The following is a 20,833-nucleotide window of genomic DNA, read 5'->3' on the forward strand; positions in this document are numbered from 1 at the left end:
GAAAGTTGTTGAGTAATGGAAGAACATTACTTACACACTTTCCAAAACTGACTTTTGTCTGTCTAGAGTGTGAAAATGGCCACTGCCCAATCACAGACCCACATCTGTAACTCTAGGCAGCTGGTGTGTGTGTGTGTCTGTGTGTGGTGTACACATGTCTGTAAACATTTGCACCACACATTGTCAGGAATACATACTCATAAAAGCCGGTAGCCCTTTGCAGTGTGTCTCTGACATCAGGAGGCAGGTCCCCGGGTTCCTGGGTGCAACCCCATAGCTGCTGCTTGCCCTTAGCGTGGAACACATTCCCTATGTTGTATAGCGCTCTGGCCTCTCCTACCTGCAGCCAGACAATAATAGGACATGCCAAAGAAACATTACAGATGCAGAAATATATCTCTGTTGAAATGTGTGGTTGTAGCATATAAACATTTTTAGAATTTTTTTCCCCCCATGCTAGTGTGTGCATGTGGATCTGTGTGTATGTATATGACTCTAGTGCACCTAGAGATGTGTGTGCATGAATTTATTAGTATTGGGTATGGAGTTCCTGAGGGTGGAGGTGGTGACGGAGAAAGCTCTGTCATCTGAAATTTGGTGCTTGGACCTCGTGCTCTTCACGCAGTACACTTGTTCAACGTTTAGCCTAACCCCATTTCACACACAGCCCTTTAACCCATGGCTAACTCTTGGCCTATGTGGCTAATGATTAACACAGCGCTCTTTTTAGCCCAGGGCCTGCATGTCTGAAGGTACACAAAACCTGTGTTTGCATGACAGACATTCAGTTGAGCTACCGTTAGGTGCTTCTCCACAGCCTTTGAGCCACCAAGCCAAATCGCTTCAAAATGTTCTTCTTTTTCATTTTTCTTCCTTCATGTTACAGTACTATAAAATATCACGTTGGCCATGATCAAAACGTCCAAGGGATGTCACGCAGCACTGCCTAGCAACACTCTGAAGGAGAAATTATTTGATAGGACGACACATACGTGACAAAAAGGCCTCTTACCATTTCCACAGAGTCAGTAACTTTCTTTTTAAATCATTTTCTGGGGAATAATCCTGACAATTTGGGGATAACTAATCCAAAGCAGAATTATTGAACCCTGTGATAAAGTCTGTGTTTTCCCAGTTTGCCTGGGTGAAATGTTTGTTAGCCAAAGGGTTATACACAAGGTAGCCCAGAGGTGAGTAGTTTGATAATACAGAGCAACAAGTTCAACAGTCTAGAGGAGGATAGCTGGTTGAGGATTTTATGGGTAAACTCCATCAACTAGTGAAGATTTGAAGATTTTGTGAACAGCATTTTGAAGAACAGTTGTAATATGTTTTTTCCGAGCATGTGAGCATATAGGCAGCAGATTTCTAGACATACTTCAGCTTTCAGAGGAGTACCATAAAGCAGGTGCATGTTACCTTGTCACCCTGCTCTTGAGAGATATCCAAATGTCTCTGGCAGCAGACGACAGCCTCGTCATAGCGCCCCAACACCTTTAATGTGTTACCAAGGTTGCCGCTGGCTTTTCCTTCTCCAATTCTGTCTCCTATTGTCCTGAGAATGGAGAGAAATCCATTTTGGTAGCAGCTCCCAAAAATGTTTTTTTTTTTTTTTTTTTTTTTTTTTTTTTGACACTCATGAACCTCAGTATGGCACCCACAAAATAAACATTTTCATAATCTCTGGTCTTTCAGTACTGGTGTTTAAAAAAACAAAACATTACAACACTTCACGCTACAGGAATGTAATGTCTGGATGTTAAAAAGCACTTGATTTACAAGCCTTTAGACAGCTAAAAACAGCACTGACATGGACCTCTGCCTTAAATTTAATGAATGCAACAAAACATTATAACGTTTACCGTATAGTAAGTATTACAGGCACTGTCCTCACCTGGCCAAAGTGAGGTCATGTTTGTGGTACTCCAGGGCTTTGCCATACTCCTTCAGGTAGAAGTAGGCATTGCCAAGCTGGCTGTAGATGGCACTGAGGGTCTTCAGGTCTTCTGTGCCTACTTGCACGGCCGCCTCAAAGAACGCTGTTCCCCCTTTAAAGTCTCCAGCCTTGCACAACCTCTCTCCTTCCAAAGCCAACTCCAGGCAAGAGGCTTCCATCCTGGTGAACACACAAACACAGGTAGAGAGGAAGATGAAAACAATGTCATGTGGACATTTATTACTGTGGCAATGTAAGATCCTTTTATTAGCACAATGTGGGATATATTGGCAATATTGCCATGGCAACAAGGTCTGTAGCCATGTCAATGGACAGTTGCCTTGGCAACAGAGTCAGACCATATCTTTCTGAAATGAGCACCTTAAAGAGGTGTTTCACTTTTAGCTCAAACTTGCACATATCAGCCTGTTTTTCCACAAAGCTCTTACAGTCTGAATAATAAAAAAATACAGCTCTCTTGCTTTAATAGTTGATGATACTGAGCTCTTAAACGTGCTTGGCACATACTATACATTTTGAGGTGGTTCCTCCACAGCCTCTTGGGTCTGTATACAAATCTGAGTGATATTTGAGATTATTCTAACTGTGGGTATTAATAAAAGGAAAAATGTTTGTGGGCCAGTACTGTTCATAGGCCATGTTAAAATCAGCAAATTAGCACTGGAAGACGTATTGTAACAACATATGATACTCTTAACAGGGTTTATGACTTCCTTTGCTTTACTGAATTATAATGGAGGATGTGTGCCAGAAATAACTAGCAAGAGCCAAGTCAGAGTGGTCGTCTGGCCACCTCGACAATGCCTTGGTTCCTATGGCAACTGCTGGGTCAGAGAAACCGACTTAGCGGTGTGTGGAAAGGATGTTTACTTACAACAGCAAGACCCTTACTGTAAAGGAGGTAGCACAATAAAATGATACAATGGACATGTTTTTTTTCATTTGAGAAGCAAATAGATGCTATAATATGCTGTGTACAGGACTAAAAATAATCCATATAGGGCAATTTCAGTGATACTGTACAGCTCTGGGATAGGGTTGTTGTTGTTTTCTTTTAAACTATACATGCAACATTCACACATTTATAATTCCTGGAAGAAATAAACGAACACTCTATTTTTTCCAGATTCAAATGTCCAGATAGCATGCTGGTGAAGATTACGCTTGAATCTAATCTGTATTACCAATGACATCAAGGAAAGTACAGCAAAGCAGGTGTGAAGAATTATATTTCAATCAGGCATGGATTAATGCAAGTATGTGTTTTCAATTTTTTTTTTTTTTTTTTCTGGCGCATACAAGAAACACCTGCCCTGCCCTGTGTTTCATAAAGTCCAATCCCTCTACCATTGTTTTATCCTGTATTTGTAATGTTCAAACCCTGCTTTTCAAGCTACTTGTTCTCCTTAACTCTCACTGCACTACCTCACACTCCTCTACCATATATTATTATTATTCTAGGGACACAGGAATATTACATCTGTAATATGTGGTATTAAACAGTTGAATTTGAGCATATTTTACTATTTCATTCAGCATATATCGCTCTGGATTAGGGTGTCATCTGAAAATGTGTTGGTAATTTACAGTAGCTGTGTCTGAGTAAGACTTTATTGAAGTAAAAGCAGCGAGTAGTGTAACGATGCTGAACTCATCCCTTATCAGTTCAAATCATCATGCAAATATTCTCCAGCCAGAGTCGGACCTGTCTGAATGGGAATATTATTGCTAGCAAATGACTAGTGATGTTTTTACAAGAGTGATTCAGTGATTTCAATGTGGATCAACGTATGTCTTATTTGTGACCCACAAAAGTTACACTTACCAGGCAAATAATCAGGCAATAAATACTTAGGCAAACGCCCAAATCATCTGTAAATTTTAGTACTATGCAAAAGAGCTCTATGCAAATCATAGATAATAAATGTGTTGTATAGTAGGCATATTCCAGAATCTGACAGGAATGATATGGTCTTTTAGTAATTTATGGGAGTAATGATCTTATACATACAGTTTATGCTATCTGGATCACTAATTGAAATCGCAGGTATTCAGTGTACTGAGTTATATTTTAAGAATGGGTAGACTGCCGCATTGGGTGAAGCGCCCTACATGCACAGCACTGGCAATATTCTGAAAATATTGCCAATGTTGTTATGCAAAACAATTCCCTTCCAGACATTGCTTCATCCTCATTATTAGCAGTTCTGCTGTTCAAATTTACACAACTTGTCCTCACCAAAGAGTAAATGTGCTTGCCAAGGTCGTGTGCTTTACAGGACTTTGCTTGCCAAAGAACTGTTGTGGACAAACTAGGACAGAAAAGGAGCCCTTCCACCAGTACCTGTGTTTTTGCTTGCTTCTTGTTTTGTCCACATACACCTGTAGCTCCAGGTGTAAAGGCCTTAGCATGGCCTGGGGTCGTGGCCCACGATGGACGAGTCTACACATGGCTCTCTCCGCAACAGTCAAAGGGCATGACTCAGAAGCCATGATGTTAAAAGTTAACAAGGCCACCTATGCCAAACTTGAATAATCACCCCTCTAGATGCAGCTTACTAATACTAATACAATGCTGTATCAAAACGATGTTGAGATCAACAGAGAAAATTTTAAATGAAATGTCTAGGCAGCCAGTTTCTCTCCGTCTCTCTTTTTCAGTTTCCAAACAATGTCTATTTGAAGGCAACAATCCACAAGTCCTGGTTGTTTGCTGAATTATTCCTGTAGGATGCACAATTTCAGCAATGTTGCAGCCAGCCTGGATACAATCCAACTGGAAGCTCTACGCACAGTCCAAGGCCAGCCAAGAAACACATCTGCTCTTCAAAGTCCTCCAGAAACTTCCAAAAAAAAAAAAAAAAAAAAAGCCCGTCAATAAATCCCAGACAAGAATAGTTCCAATTGCATCTCGGTTTCTTACCAAAAAAACAATTTGCACTAAAGGTCCCCTATAGAGTTTATGTCGTAAGAATTCAACTGATCCTGTTCGAGTAAAAAGTTGAAATGTCAGAAGTTGGAGACTGATAGTCAGCTGCCACTTCTACTACTACAGCTTTATCTGTCTCCCTTTAGATGCTCTCCCACCTCTCCTCATCCGTTTGTGCAGGAACCACTGTTCTCCATATACACTGAAAAGCCATACTCTCTCTGCCAAAGAGTAAGTGTCGGGCAGTAGACAACCTGAGTGACAGCACGGGGACAGTCTGTGACGACAGAGTGACACCAATACCTCTCAACGTAACGATTGTCCCAGTTGAGAAAGAGAGAGAGGAGACATCTGGTCAATTGCTAATCCAGTGACCTGCTCCTCCTTGGTGGAAAGCACGCAGTGCAGTGAGCAGTCCAGGCTAATCCAACTATCTGCTGACCTTGGCAGCAACATTATTAAGCCACCAGGAAAGACTCTTTATAACAGTGAGTAAAGAAGAAGCAGGGGAGATAGCGGTAAATACGTCATGAGGAGATAAAATGTAAATATTGTGTATTTTCACTTACTGAAAAATAACACATGACTGGTTAAGGACTCAATCATGTCTACTCACACATTTTCCTGTTTTACTTAAAAATATAATGTTGCATTTTGTAAGTCAAATAATGAAAAATTCCATTCATTTTAAACCACATCTTCATTGAACAGTAGATGTGCCTCTGAGCATAATAATGCAAGTTAGGTTTATTATTTCCAAATAATAAAAAAAATCAAAACCCTCAAGACATTGCATGCACACTCAAATCAAGGCAATCTTCACGATGTTATGAGAATTTAATGCATGATCAAATTAATGCCACAATGGAGATGCCAGGGCTAAAGGGGTCCCTCTGTATTTTGCCTGTGTTTGATCGTAGCTCTAATTCTATCTGTTGATCACAATGCAATGAGCTTTCACCAACACCATATGCTCTGATTTTTCCTTGTTGGGATCATAGCCAGAGGGCACCATAGCTTCTGTGATATAACCTGAAAATTGCCTGACCTTGGCACTCATTTCTCACTCATTTTTGTAAACTCCTGGATCACAAGCCTTGAAGAGGTAGTGTTTCTATCAGGGGATCTGTTTTAGTATGACTGCTCTATCAATTTTGTTTAAAGTTTTTATCATATAAAATTTTGTTGATATTACAAATACATCAGACATTAAACTGTGCACAATGTCAGATTGCCAAGTTTGCTTTCTGGGCCAATTAATTCCACAACACCGACATAGTTCCCTGCCTCAGATTAATGGACATGGGTGTAGGAATCAAACAGGATTTACGTAGAGAGGTGTAATTAGGTGACGGACACTTGATACAACTACTTGACTGACCTTACGACCGAACAGTATCACTCCTGGCACTCCTCCTTGAATCCTGAACTAGATGAGTGAGGAGTATGAGAATTAATGAGACTAAGACTTGGGGCATGCATGACAGCCCAGCAGCCCCACAAACAGCTGCAAAGCCTGAGGAAAAAAATGCCAAGAGGAAGAAATATTGGAAAAATGTGAATGCAAAGGAGGGATGCAGAACATTTGGCCTCTAGTTTTCACAGCTGTGCCATCACAAAATTGCTCCCCAAAATCTCCCTTAAACATGTCATTTCATGTTAATTTCAGTTTGGAAAAAGTCAAGGTTAAGGTTACAAAACATAAAATAAATTACTAATATTTCCTAACCAACATTAGCTAACAACAAACAAAAATTGCTGGGATGCAATTTGAAGTTGAATCAGTTGAATGAAAGTTGTGTTGACTGACCCATCTGTTTCCCCACCAGCCTCCTTATGCAGACGCTAGAGGTCTCCTAAATTTAAAATGCAACTGTATGGTGTAAAAAGCTGCTGTACAAATACCCTAAAGGGTCATTTCTAGCTGGCAGTCTCCTTCATCTGATTGGTCTGTTCTGAAATGGATAAACCTGTAGGCACTGCCCATATCCACCCAGCCAGTAGGTACAGTATGCACTATCAAGGTTCACAATGCTCAGAATAGTGTGTTAAGGGTCTGTGAGTTAATTCAGACAGTTGAAAAATTAGAGATGGAGTCTAGGAGTTATGCTCAGTTGGATTCCTCCATGACAAGTGAGACTTCATTGATAATCACTGGGAAATTCCTTTATTTCCTTTGCAGGGAGGTCAGTACCCCTGGTGATGGAGGGGATTCAGTGACGTGCTCACAGACATGGTTGCTTGAAGGCACGTCTTCTAAGTGGAGAATGGTATCCTTATTCTCTAAGTCATGGACTACACCACACCTTCCTGCTCCAGGGTGCCTGTGAGATTTCAGAATTTGTAATGTTGTGTCAGTCTGCCCTGAAATGCAGGCAAGGTTATGCATGTATGCAGAGCTGTCTGCTGTGCTCCCCGTCTGTCCAGAGTCTGCTGTTCTTCCTCTCCAACAGGTCATAGGGTGTCAATAATGTGACAACCAAGTTACAGTAAGTTCTCATAAGAGAATAGGGTGTGAGAATGACGATCCTGAGACAGCAGTTCAGCAGGGGCAGCAAGAACAAGGAAATGACAGTGGTTCCCATACATAGGATCATCTGTGACACGCTGTCACAATAAAGACATGTGGTGGGCTCTTCACCAGTTACATTAATAGAGAGGGGATGACATGCAGCAAGGGCCAGATTTGAACCCAGGATGCTGCAGTATGGACTTAGCCTTGATACACTGTGCATGGTCCACCAGGTGTGCCATGGGGCACTCCGCATTAAATCAATTATAATAATAATTTTCTATAAATCCAAAAAGCAATTTAAATCATGATACAACCTGAAAGATCAGAAGCAGCTACCAGAGAAGATTGTACAGCAGCAGCACTGAGACCAGTACCCACATCTACACCCAGACACCCAAGACACTATAACAGGACCTGTTGAACCTGCGTCAACATGATACTCCTAAAATAGAATCCAAGTCTTATACATGTGGCTAGCAGGAAACTTTGCAACAGGATATTCAGCACAGTATAAATCATGGACGCCAATCCCCCTCCTACATTTACCAGGACTTTTGGCCTTATTTAGCCACCAATTAACCATCACTGTGTTTGAACATTAAGCCAGTGTCTGATCAAAACATCAGCACATCAGCAAGCTGCATGTAGTGTAAAAAGGCCTGAAACATCCAGTGATCCTTTGACTCACTCTCTATGATAATGCCTGCATTTCATAGGCCTAAATCATAACACCCAACAACCTGAGAGAACCGAAACCCCAAATTACACTTATGGCATGTTGCTGACTTGGTGAAATTTCTAATAGTGCGTGTTCCATTCTCCAACTTCTGGCTCCCCTCCTTTCCCTAGTCCTCACTATGTAAGACTTTGAAAGAAAAGTGAAGAAAGGACAATAGAATAAAAAGCAAACTGTTTCTGAACAACACATGCTTTGAGTAAATGTGGCAGCTTGGGCAAATCTTTTTCATGCGTGCCAAGTTAAAAAAAAAAAAAAAAACTCCAAATATGCACTGTACTCTCATTTCTGGGTGTCCTGTATCAGTAATGTCCTGGAACAATAATTTCCCCTTCTGCTTCTGGAAAGCACAAAGTAACTAAGAAGTGTGAGCGCCACTGGTGTCTCTCCCTTTGGTCCTGTGGTGTGTGTTTTGTGTATTGCAGGTCCTGGGATGGGTTGAGGTGGAACTGAGATGCTACTGAGTGCTAACTGGGAACACCTGGCCAGTGTCCCAGAACTTACTTAAGCCCGCCCTGATTCCACTCTCTGATCACTTTCCCACTTGCCAAGCCTTATTTGTGTTTGTGTTACCCTTTTGGTTTTGTTTTACACTGACAACACGTGCCTCACATTAGTCATCACAATCAGAATCAGCAATACTTTATTGATCCCCGAGAGGAAAATGGGTCAGTTGATCAATAAAGTATTTCATATACTTCCAAACACTACTGACACTAATTTTCACACTTACTCAGTATATTATTGCTAAGTTTGATCTATGTCTCCCTCTTTTCTTGTGGCCTGTGAGCCAGTTGTAACACCTGAATCTACTTTATTTTAAAAGGTGCCCAGTGCCTTAACCAAAGGCAGCAATTACTAGCCAATCAGAGGCAGGTAGGGCAGGGTATGCACGTCCGGTCTGTCAATTTAGTCTCGGTTTGTAGTGCACACAAGGAAAAAGGGGTCCCCATTCTGTTTACATAACATATGCTTCCAGCACATGAGGATGGGGGCGACATATTACACATGCCAATGTAAACAATGCAGCCTTCAAAATATTACAAAATGAAGCAAAATAAATGTCTTTTGAGGTAGGAGGAATAATTAAGTAGGAGGAATAATTAAGAAGTGGCTGAATTAGACTAGAAAGGGAACAGAATGATGTTTAGACCATGAACAAGGGAAGATAAGGTAGAAAATGCCAAAGACAGGACACAGAGGAGTATATTTTATTTTGATGACCTCACTATATACTAATTTGAAATCAACACTGACTCCATATTGTCCCTGTGCATGAAGCTACACCATGGTTTTCATTTTTACTTGCTGTAGGCAAACAGAGGTGTAAAATTAAGGCTCATCTTAGAGAGGGATTTGTGGACGTCTTTGGCTGTTCCTTTTTGACCCTGAATGTTGCCATGAACCAGGGCGATCAGCTTATTTGGCAGCCACAAATTAGGGAATAAACTATTGGTGAGGTGGCAGACAACTGAAATTTGTAAGGGAACAGAGGTTGAGAGGAGACAGATAAATCCCTTGCACCCCTAGCATCCCTTGGGACAGACAGACAGGTGAGAGTGTGATTATGCATATACATCTGCCATTTCTAAGTAGCTGAAACTACTGATGTAGAAAGTTTTCAGACTTTCATCACTTCAGTTATAAAACAAAATGTAGAAAAAAAAAAGGTGTAGCCTAATGGAAGCCAGGTGGCATGGTTTAGCAAATTTAAGCTGCACGGTTATATAGGTGGCGGTCAATTTATCATCCATCTCCAAAGCAATATGGATACTTGTGTGTCTCCTCACAAGGGGAGCTCCAGAGTGTCATTTCCAATTCTGTGTATCAAGCATGCTACAATACATGAGAAAGTACAGTACATCAGGTGGAAGATGCACCAAATAAGAAAATATATTTTGACATCAAAAGACCAAGTACAGTGCTCAGTGATCAAGAAGTGCCTCATTTCATTCAATACAAATGTCCATACTGCATTTATATCCAAAAATATTATAATCACTGTATAGATTCATATTTTGACTGTATATTGAGATATATCTGCATGACATTTCCCTTGGAAATGTAGTAGTAGTAGTAGTAGTTACTAGGAATTACTGAGTTAAACAAGTTAAGAGTGCCATGCGCACACATGCAAGTGGAGAACACAGGCATGCAGTTCATATAAACAGGAACTGAGCTATATGGGATATATATTTTCTTATGAAAGCAGAAGAGAAACGAGTTGGGAAAAGTGAGAATTTCACTGTCTAACGGGTATGAACGATGCAGAACAGCTATGGCTAAAGTGTTACTTCATACAGAAACTGCAGAGACAGACAAAAGACCAGGAGGACGCAGAGTGAGTAAAGGAGAGATGAAGAAAGTCATATTAAAGTTGAGCAATGCAAAGAGGCAAAAAAAAAGGTATTAGTCTCTGCGGGAGGATTTTTCGAAATTGACTTTTATTCTTGCCATCGTTGTGGTTGGCATAAGAACGGATCTGTGCGGTACAGGCTGCTATTCTCCCCTCTGATTACCAGTCTAAGTGGTCTGTTTGGGAGACATTCATCCCATAATAGCCTGCCTGTGGTCTAAGGGAGACAGTCTCAAAATACTGTTACCATGGCAGCCCAGGGTACATGTGATCTTTTGGACTGGTTTCAAGAGGTAAGTCAGGAATCCAGAAGTGTGCATAAGCTGAACTCTGCCATGTGTGATGACGTGTGCCCACTGCATGAAAATCAGTCAAATGTGAACTTCTCCAATGATCTTGAGCACATATTTCATGTTGTGGATGCAAAGTATGTGAACTATGTGGATTCAAGTTCCATTCTTCCACCACAAAAAACATTATGAGACAACGCGGCAAATTGGATGACAAAACAACACCAACAATTCATTTCCGCCTGCTTGTGATGTAAAAAAGGTTAAATAGCTACCGAAAGCAACTAAAATGATTTTTTTAAGTTTAGAGAAAAGCATTAGTCATTTGTTACTACGAAAGCAAAACTTGACAAAGCTCAAAACTTCTTAGAAAAATTGAGAACTGAACTCAAATGCGAACTCAGTGAAATCCTTGGCCTAATATTATTGTTAATTCTGGTTTCACTTGCACATTATACTAATCAAAGAGCATTTAAAAGCTTCTGTGACTGTCGCTAGTTTAGATCCTTTGCACAAAGGATGGCGGTTTGGTGTCTCATTCGAAAAACTGCTTATCTAACTTCACTCTTTGGCGTAGAGATTTCTTCAGGATTGTGCACTTCTAAATCTTCTAAATCTCATCACTCACCATTCTCACTCTCATCTATGTGTTTTACTATCACTGCATATTCTGTTTCTTAATTCTTGTTAAATGCTCCATTTTCAGCACTGTGTCATTAAGGTGCACGGCTGTTTAATCTCTTGAGGCTCTTGGTTGATCCCCAGTCCCTTGGTTCTGTGCTCGTAGAGCTCCTCTTTCATTCTGGGCTCTGTGTTACTGTTCCCTTTGGTGGAGCCCTGGCTTAGCTGGGGAACTCTGTGCTCAGAGTACTAATCCAGCCATAATTACAGAGTGCCAGGGCTAGTTGTCAGGGAAACCAAAGAGAAACTCTCTAGGAATGTTTTTCCCCTTGTTGTACATGTCTCTCTCAGTTCGGGCAGAGCCTCTGTGCCTTTCTTCCTCTCTCTAATTCTCCTTTAACACTGCAATTGTAATTCTCTTGTCCTGTCGCCCTTTACCTCTCCATCGCTCTAAATGAGCCGCACAATTTCACAGTTTCATAATTGCAATATTCCGGTGAAGGATATGAGGCTGAAAAGTTAATTTTAAAAAGTAACCCAATGAAATAATAGAACCCAATAAAATATTACCCAATGAAATTTTGACGCACCTGAAAGTGAGCTGCACCCCCACAAAAAAAGCAATATTGTCATAATTTCTATAATTCCCCAAATTTGACTGAGATTTTAAATAACCAAGATGACATGCACTGGAGGTTGACTGCATTTTGTTTGAACTTTTTAGAATAAATTCTCCTTTTCTTCAGTATTATATAATGATTTTTTTTCTTTTCTTTTCTTTTCTTTTCTTTTTTTTTCTTTTTTTTTTTGCTTGTTCATAATCATTTCTGAGATAGCTGGCTATAGCCTCTGAAGAGCGACATGAGGTCTGCTTGGCTATTCCAGTGTCCAGCCGTTCTCCTTTCACAACACAGGGACATTTAAGGACAACTGCCTTTGAAAGCTCTGCACCCCCCCGCTGTTCCTGTCTGCAGCTGATTCACAGCAAATATGACAGAAGACCGGCTGTCACTCAGTGTGTCCATTACCAGACAAAGCTGTGTTTTACTCCTCTCAGTCATGTGAAGGCAACGTTAAGGAGCAAGTCCAACAAGGGCTTCACCTCAGTGATTATGCTTACACAGGCATGAGCCCACCAATTTCAGCTAATCATGACATCCACCTGTCAATCATTCTTCTACCTTGAGCGGCACAGAGTCAAGGTTCACACTTTTCAGCATCCAAATCAACATAACAGCCTATCTGTCTATCCTGTTTCACACAGAAATACATCACCATTCGGAAGTTAGATACTCTTGAAATGCTGTTTCATCTGGACTTTAAGAACATGTCTGGGTTGCTCCGCACCATAGACCATATTCACATGCCGGCCATTTTCCTCAGGGTGGGAAGCCCAAATTCTCTTATCATGTTGTATCATGTACAATGGATAGTGAAAATCTGAAGGGATATTGGGCCATATTTCACAGTTAAACAGCATATGAATTCCACTTTCTAAAGTTTGGCATTAAGTTATGCGTTCCAGTGAGCAAAATGTCACGTAACGCTACAGGCATGCGGGCTTTTATAAATGTGTCCACGATGTTGTTTGACATTTCAGAATTAATTTACGCCTTCCCTATTGTATATGTTGTTTTACTTTGAAATATGACCCAGAGTCCCGCCACAGTTTCACTATATCCACATCCAAGACACAGCCTGGAGCACAGCAGTGCGGCATGATAACAGCGTCTGAGCTTCCCAGCCCGAGCGTGACGTCAGAGGAAAATGGCGGCCGTGTGAACGTGGTCGACAGCGTGACAGTGCTGCCGTGCCCAGAAACAATGACGAGAATGCTTCGACAGCTTCACGACACAGACACGACAACAACTCTGGAAATGACTTTGGTTATGCTGCACTTTTCAAAACAAAGCTACAACGTGCAGCAAAAAATACCCCACTTCCGCCTGAGGATTTTTTTATTTGTTTGTTTGTGTGTTTTGTTTTGTTTTGTTTTGTTTTGTTGGGATGGGCAGAGAAATATGTATGCACATGCTACCATAGAAACACACACACACAGACCTCACTCTAGAAAGCTTATGTATATATGTATCTGTATGTGAAATAATGGGAATGCCATCACGGAAGGTAGGCCTGGTCATGTGATGGAAACAAACAAGTGCGTGCACGTGTGAGAATGAGTGTGTGTGTGTGTGTGTGTGGGTGTGTGTGTGTGTGTGTGTGTGTCTGTCACAGGGACATGACAACTTTGCAGGGCTTGTAAATGTCAGTTCACAGCTCGACAGTCATTAACATTCCCAGCAGCCCCTTCACTGTCACAGCCACTGGGCTTCAAAGGTGTGGTTGGCTGTTGTTGAGTGGTAGTAAATGGTGCTTCAATAGTGATTAGATATCAGTTTAATAATAATCACATATTAAAAATAATAAAAGTGCTGGCTGAGTGAATGCCACAGTTTATTCTTAAAAGCCAGCAAATGTCACTGGTAATAGTTCATCATAACCAGTTGTTTTCACTAAGTATTCTTCACTTTTGAATTGTTAAATTTTACATTTTTCTCTGTATTTTGACATAAATGAGGAAAACATCAGTGTTTTTCAAGGCTTACATTAAGGTTTTGAATTGAACTTAACTGATTAACAATCTTTATGTAAAGGTTGTGTCATGCAAAAGTGCATGTTTGGCTTTGCAAAGATGCAAAAGAAAGCAAAATCTTGTGGCTTCTCCAAAATAAAGAGAACAACCGCCTGTCTCAGAATTTTAGCGTCAAATATTTCAACCTAAAAAGATAACAGTAAACATGCCCCCCTGCAAATGACAAATCAGTAACACTCTATTACCCTGTTTTGGCCTGTAATTGCAGCATCCCCCATGGGTCATTCCGGGTAATTAAAAAGGAAAAATGCTGACATGCAACTTTGATGCACATCATTCCACAAAGTCAGATCAACATCAAGGTTATGATGCTTAAAATGTCTACAAACAAACGACTGGCAGTTTTAAAATGTCACAGTGCGGTGCTAAGATTCAAAATCCGATCGTGTGTCTGAGTTGTCACTTGATGGACCAACAAAAGATCAACCTGAAGAGATAAAAATCTGTAGTACTCCCAATTTGTTTCAGCAGAATGAAACAGATAGCAATGACACAGGAGAGATTATTTGCAGATGAGAGAGAGTGTGGTTATCTTATAAATGAAAATATTCAAAGATATGGAAATGGTGATCCTCTGAATGTAGCTACACCGTAACACACAAATCTAGCAGCTCTCCTGCTCTGTGTGCACGTGCATGTACACTACAATCGTACATGCGTTTGTCTGAGTTCAACTGTGTGATTCTGTGCACACATGGCACGTTTAAGCTGAGGCCATGTGTGAGTCAGTCCATATATCCAGTGTGCAGACACTTCCCAGCCCCAGCCAGCTGAGACACTCCTTACTACATCGCCTCCGTGTCCACATCTTCAGTGGCTCCTTTCAGTCTGCACATTCCAGCCACAGCTAGACCAGCAGTTCATTCAGGCTGAGACTCGGTGACCTAAGCCAGGAATGAGGCTTGGAACCGGGGCTATGGACAGAGCTGTGGTTGGGTCTTGAGCTTGAATGCAGTGAGAGCTGGCTGGGCAAGTTCCCCTTTGCCTGGCTCCTCCTAAGTCAGCCGAGCTCTGAGCTGGCAGCCACTGTTCTCCCCCCTTTCTCTCCCTTCAGCCGCTCCCTCCCTGTCTGGTCTCTGTTTCCTAAAAGACATCCAAAACCAGCTGAAAAGCTGACCCCCTGATTCCTGATGAGCCCCCCTCCCCCAGGGTCTTACCTCGAGTGGAGCCTCTTGCTGGCCAGGTCCTGGTCCACACTGTTAGCAGCCGACTGAGCCATAGAACTGCTGCTCATTTGCTTGCTTCCTCCTGCTTTGAGGCCTCCTCACAAATATTTTCTCCTCTTGCTGCAACCCACGTCGCCTTTCTTGCTCGGCTCAGCTGCCTGTTTCCCTCTGTCTCTCTCTCTCCTCTTTCCTCATTCAGCACAGCAATGGCAGCTGCTGAGGAAGTGAGGTATTGTGCAAACAAACCATAAAAAGACAGCCCCTCCCCCGAAATTACGTCACAGGCTGGGGAGTAGTGTGTGTGTGTGTGTGTGTGTGTGTGTGTGTGTGAGTGAGTGACCAAGATCCTGAGTGTGTTAACTGGTGAGGTGAAGGGGGAATTATTTCTTTTACATCTAGTAATGCAGACATACATTTATTTTTATTTATTTTTTGATTTTTTGATTTAATTTTTTTTTGCTTATCTTACAAGTCTGAGTATCACTTTTTCCACAGCTCATCTGACTGAGGGTCTCATTTAATGCCTTCAGCAATATTAAAGTACACCAAGCCTCCTTGTTGTTATTATTATCATTATTATTTTTGTTCTTAATAAACTCGTTGGTATTATTTTACAATATGGAATGGAGGCTAAGCCATTAAACTGATCTTAAAAAGCTAACATCAGTGACATGGCCTCTTACCTTGGAATTAATTTCATACCAGATACCTGAATAATTTTATTATATCATCAGCCTACCACAGGCTTTCTTTAAATCACTTTTATGTTAAGGGAAAAAGGTTGGCATGGTGAGCAGAGAAAATGCCCTTCAACTCGAATGACCCTGATCTTGTGAAACATCTTTGAAACAGACGCTGGATTCTGAAGTGTCTTCATGTTGCCTGCCCCGCACTCTGTAAGTTTATGGCGCATTTTCCTCAATCACAACGTGCATTCGTAAACAATACATTTTTTAGGAAAGATATATACGGTGCTTTGCAAGTAGGGTGTTATGTACTGGTGTACTTAACAGAGGTGTAAAACCAAACCGCTCAGCACACAATACACCGTACAAAGTTCTCATCAGTGATGGTTGGAGTTGGGAGCGACTGAGAGTCACCTGACCAGGAGTGTTCATTATATTTTGAACTGAGAGATGAAAAAGTGGAGTGTTACAAACACAGCTGTTGTATCAGAGCCATGCAACCACACACTTGGCTGATGGCTTAATGAATATACTTTAATATTTGTGTTAGTTAAAACAGACTTTTTCTTTGAAAGAATATGTGTGGATTCCACATTGTTATCCCAAATTTCTGAATGAAAAAAAATGCTTTTATTTTTGCAAACAAGACAAAATACAGAGGACACTGGAGATAGTAGTGTTATTATTATTATTATTATTATTATTATTTTTTTTTTTTTTTATCCTAATGTACAAAACAAACCAAATCGAAACCAAAATTGTGGCCAGAACATTCAGTACAAACCAAAGCGTGGATTTATTGAACTCGTACCTCACCCCGAAGGGAAAAAACAAACAAACAAAAAAAAAAACTTAACCATTTAACTCATTTAAGTGTGAGTTCAAGTGAAGGAACCTGAGGATTAATGACATGCAGTGAGGATCGCTTTCAGGGACGAAGCTGCCCTCTGTGAGAACACATTATCAGAAAAAGTGAACCATTCCTACGCCTTACCACTGAAGGCAGAACAGAAACACAGCAGAGTGCATCAGTTCCCTGGTGGTTGTGGGCAAAAAGAATGGGAAAGTCAGACTTTGCTGTAGGCCTTGGGACTTCAGCACATTAGATGCTCTGTCAGGATTTTGGACGCTGAAGTTGGACAAAGCTAGTTCAAAACTCATCAGTTTGATAAATACCATTTTGTGAGACTCCCCTTCAGCACAGCCTCAGCCCCTGAGATAGATCACAAAACTCCACATGATCTACAAGCACACTGAGGGAATTAATATCTTGATGGATGACGTCTTATGGAAAGTCATGAAAGATGAGCAAGATTACAGACTAAAAAACATACTTGAGGCAACCAGAAAACCTAGCCTGGACCTGGATAAAGAGAAATGCCAACTAGGCATAACACAGCTGACATTTGTTAATAATAACCGGTGAGGGCATCAGACCTGAGCCAGGCCTGAACCTCAGCAATCAAAAATATGCCCACAGGGCCATATTTTTTTTTCAAAACTTTAACAACTTGGAACAACAAAAAACAGACACAAGTATCCAAAGTATGCAGTCTGGCAGAGCATGCAACAGAAGTGCTCTGCTGAGTTGGAATCGCAGCGCTGAAATGTATTGATGACATCATCTGTAAGAGAAGTGAATTAGTCATCCCAAAGGTATGAGAAGAAAAACACTCAAAATGATCCATGAAGGCCACATGGAAATGGAAAGGTGCAAGAGAAGAGCAAGAGGGATGTTCTGGCTCAGAAGTATTAAACTGCAAGACGTGCATTAAATATCAAGCTACAGGTTTTCACAGAGAAAAGACCACAGTTTGACCGTTTGTCCACAAACAATCTACTCCATATTTTCAAAAATACAACAAAATAGTCGAGAAATCAGTGTAAAAGATGAAGAAATGGATGATGAAAACAAAAGATGATGGAACTGACTTTTATCAGAGCCCACTTGCTGACCCCACAGCGCATCTTGAGCTCCTAATGGAATTACGACTCAGGTCAAACCTATCCATCACAAAGGATCACCTCAGAGAGTAAGGGAATACAAAAAAAAAAAAAAAAAAACTCAGAAAGCAATATAAAAGCTCTACAAACACAGAGCAACACAGGACTTACCAGAACTACACAATGATGATCAAGGGAGGCTCAAGATCAAAACATGAGCACAGACAGGAATTGTACTTTTGTATGGCTGCAACTGCAACCACAGTAATACAATATGCAGCCAGAAGATGGTGCTGTTGTATGCCTAAAGTGTCAAGTTCTTCTCAGATGACCAACCACAACCACTGGTCCAGAAACAGTCGCATACTGAGACTGTTAGGACTCAAAGATTAAAAAATAATCTATGAATAAATAATTAAGAAATAAACACAAATGTTTTGTCTCTGGTTAAAGAAACATTGCATTAGAGACAAAATGTTGGGTTAGACATACCTTTTGGTGTGTTAAGTTAATGGGTTTAAAAGTGTTTTTAGAATGGGAGATGTAATGATACAAGTAAAATTTCTATCTTCAAAAGGGAAAAAAACTTTTATTTTGATCAGTCAACCTTGGGGACTGACTGAGTGTGCCTTCGCTTGTTTGTAATGTCTTCTGAGTTCATGAGAAAACAAGCGTTTGTGCCGTTAATATGTCCTGAGCCAACCCAGATGGACACCACATTCACATCACATCATGCTGTTTGGCAGTGCACTGATCAGTAGCACACAGTGTGAAAACTAAAGTTAGACATGAAATTCTACACTCTGCTCCAAACTGAGAGCAAGAAACTGTATTTTTAAACTATTAATGGAAACTCAACTGGAGATATGCACTCCTGCACCACATAGACACTTAACATGAATGTAGTAGATAGTGCTGGACACATGTTGCCTGCAATCCCTACCTGTCCCATACTGTACCTTCAGTGAGAGCGTTATTGGTAAATAATTACAGCTGCTGAAGCTTTGGTGAAAGTCCATCACCCAGCCTTGTGTGTATGGCCAACATCTGGTGGGTAAAACAAGAGAACCCATACACTTACATGGTAGGCTACCTTTACTAGGTGGCAATATTTCAGGTCACAAGGGCCTTCATCAGGTCTAAAACTGCAAAGGCACACACTGGTGTTATGTAGGGAACAATTACATGGGTGTGTCCAGCAGTAAACATCATTAAACATTCATAGTTTTACCTGTGTTTGAATCCCCGAAGGAGTCAAATAACATTCATAATCTTAGGTTAGCATGTTACATACATTCTTTAATAGTCACTAAAGAAACATCTGAGGAATAAAGCTACAAAACAGACACTAGACATTTTTATTATTTGTACAAAAAAAAAAAAAAAAAGTCACTTTCAATAAACTAAAGCTGTTGCATTCCCAATGTCAGTGCATACGGCACTTGTGAAATTTACAAAGGAATTGAGCTTTAAACTTGCAAGCGATACAGACCTGCGAAAAACATTCAGTGATCAAATACAATGTCAAGTTAATAAGAATACACAAATAAATTCTCCATCTCTGCTACCTCTGGCAGGTGATGATATTCTGAAAAAATCATAGGAATATGTTGATGTTGCTCTAATATAATATAACTGTATCCAGTATCTCTTGGATTTGTATGAAAAATATGTTCATGAAGCGTGAAGTATGTGTGAGAAGAAATAACTCTTCATACCAGATGATGCCAGAACAAAAACCAACAACAAAAAAAGCGCCTGCTATGCAAAAATACAAACACATTAGGCCCAACCAGAGAGGGAGGCTATATCAGCCAAGTGAAGAAAAAAAATCACATTGCTGAAAGATGCTGTATCATGTTTTGGTTTTGAACCTTTCCGGTTCATCTGTTAACAAAATGACACTTAGTTTGTTCGTTTTATTTGTTTTATTCTGGACACATTGATATAAAATGCAGAGCTTGGAGGAAATTTCTCACTCAAGTCCACAGGTTTTTGAAGGAGAGCCAGCCGGTGTAGCTCTGATGCTTGCAGAGCATCCACACTTGTTGCTCTAAAGCTTTCTAGAACTAATTCTCAAACATAACATCTTCGTCATGCCCTGCGAGGCTATCCCATACCAACATTTACTTAATGACTTACTTAGCATTACTTTATTTTTACCATAAATAAAATATTACCATTATCTTTGCTATTATATAGCTAACAGCATGCATCACATAAATAGTACCTAAATTCCAAACCCAAACCGGCGTGAAGCCTGACCTCTAGTGGTGAAAAGCAGGGTGTCTGGTTTTTGGTGGCAGGTGATGTCATCACCCATATAAGATCAACAGGTGGAGAAATCCACTAAAGGCCAGGCGCTCTGCTTAACATGATCAGATGTCAGTATTTACAAAGCTTTGTGTTAGGGGTTTAGTTAATCTAAGTAAAACCTAATATAAGTATAAGTTGGCTTACAGTTCGTCTCCATTGCTTACACACTAGAACTGGGCCGATTACTTTAACTAAATATCCCAAACACGAATGACATCTACCAGAAGACAGACGAGAAACACCATCTTTCTGTTTTCACACATGATCCAGATTTGTTTAACTGTGAAAGTGAGGGAAAACTCTACACACAAACCCTTGACAGTTAACACTGGCTGCATCATGTGCTCATTTAGAAAGCACTGGCAGTCAGTCTCACCAAGTCATCACAACTGGAACCCAGTGATCACACAGCTGTCCAGGTGGAAACACTGCCAGTCAAATTACACACACAGAATCAACATGAAAATTGACTAGATTTGCTCTGGTTTGTGACTATTTCACTATCAACCCAGGATTCAGCAACATCTTTCTCCCTGTGTATTCTCTGTTCCTAAATCCCACAGAGGAGGGTTTTTTAAAGGTTTTTTTTCCAGCATGGTGGTGGAAGGTCTATGACCAAAACCGCAAAGTCAAAACCGTCATTTCTGTCTTTATGTAGAAACTT

General features: G+C 40.6%; 1 protein-coding gene across 4 annotated transcripts in view; it reads right to left on the reverse strand.

The window, feature by feature from the left end:
- The window catches only part of gpsm1b (G protein signaling modulator 1b), a 32,302-nt gene extending 16,891 nt beyond the window's left edge, over positions 1-15,411 (reverse strand). The window contains exons 1-4 of one of the 4 annotated variants that reach the window (XM_030064868.1): positions 15,215-15,411; positions 1,895-2,116; positions 1,420-1,555; positions 198-340 (exon numbers count right to left, since the gene is read on the reverse strand). In XM_030064868.1, coding sequence (XP_029920728.1) covers positions 198-340; positions 1,420-1,555; positions 1,895-2,116; positions 15,215-15,291 — 578 coding nt within the window. In that variant the 5' untranslated portion in view covers positions 15,292-15,411. Of the gene's footprint in view, positions 1-197; positions 341-1,419; positions 1,556-1,894; positions 2,117-4,301; positions 5,236-15,214 lie in introns of those variants that run through there. The other 3 variants (XM_030064867.1, XM_030064866.1, XM_030064865.1) reach the window with 3 other exon arrangements.
- Positions 15,412-20,833: the final 5,422 nt, after the last annotated feature.

The sequence above is a fragment of the Myripristis murdjan genome, chromosome 12 (assembly GCF_902150065.1).
Source record: "Myripristis murdjan chromosome 12, fMyrMur1.1, whole genome shotgun sequence".
Taxonomy (NCBI): domain Eukaryota; kingdom Metazoa; phylum Chordata; class Actinopteri; order Holocentriformes; family Holocentridae; genus Myripristis; species Myripristis murdjan.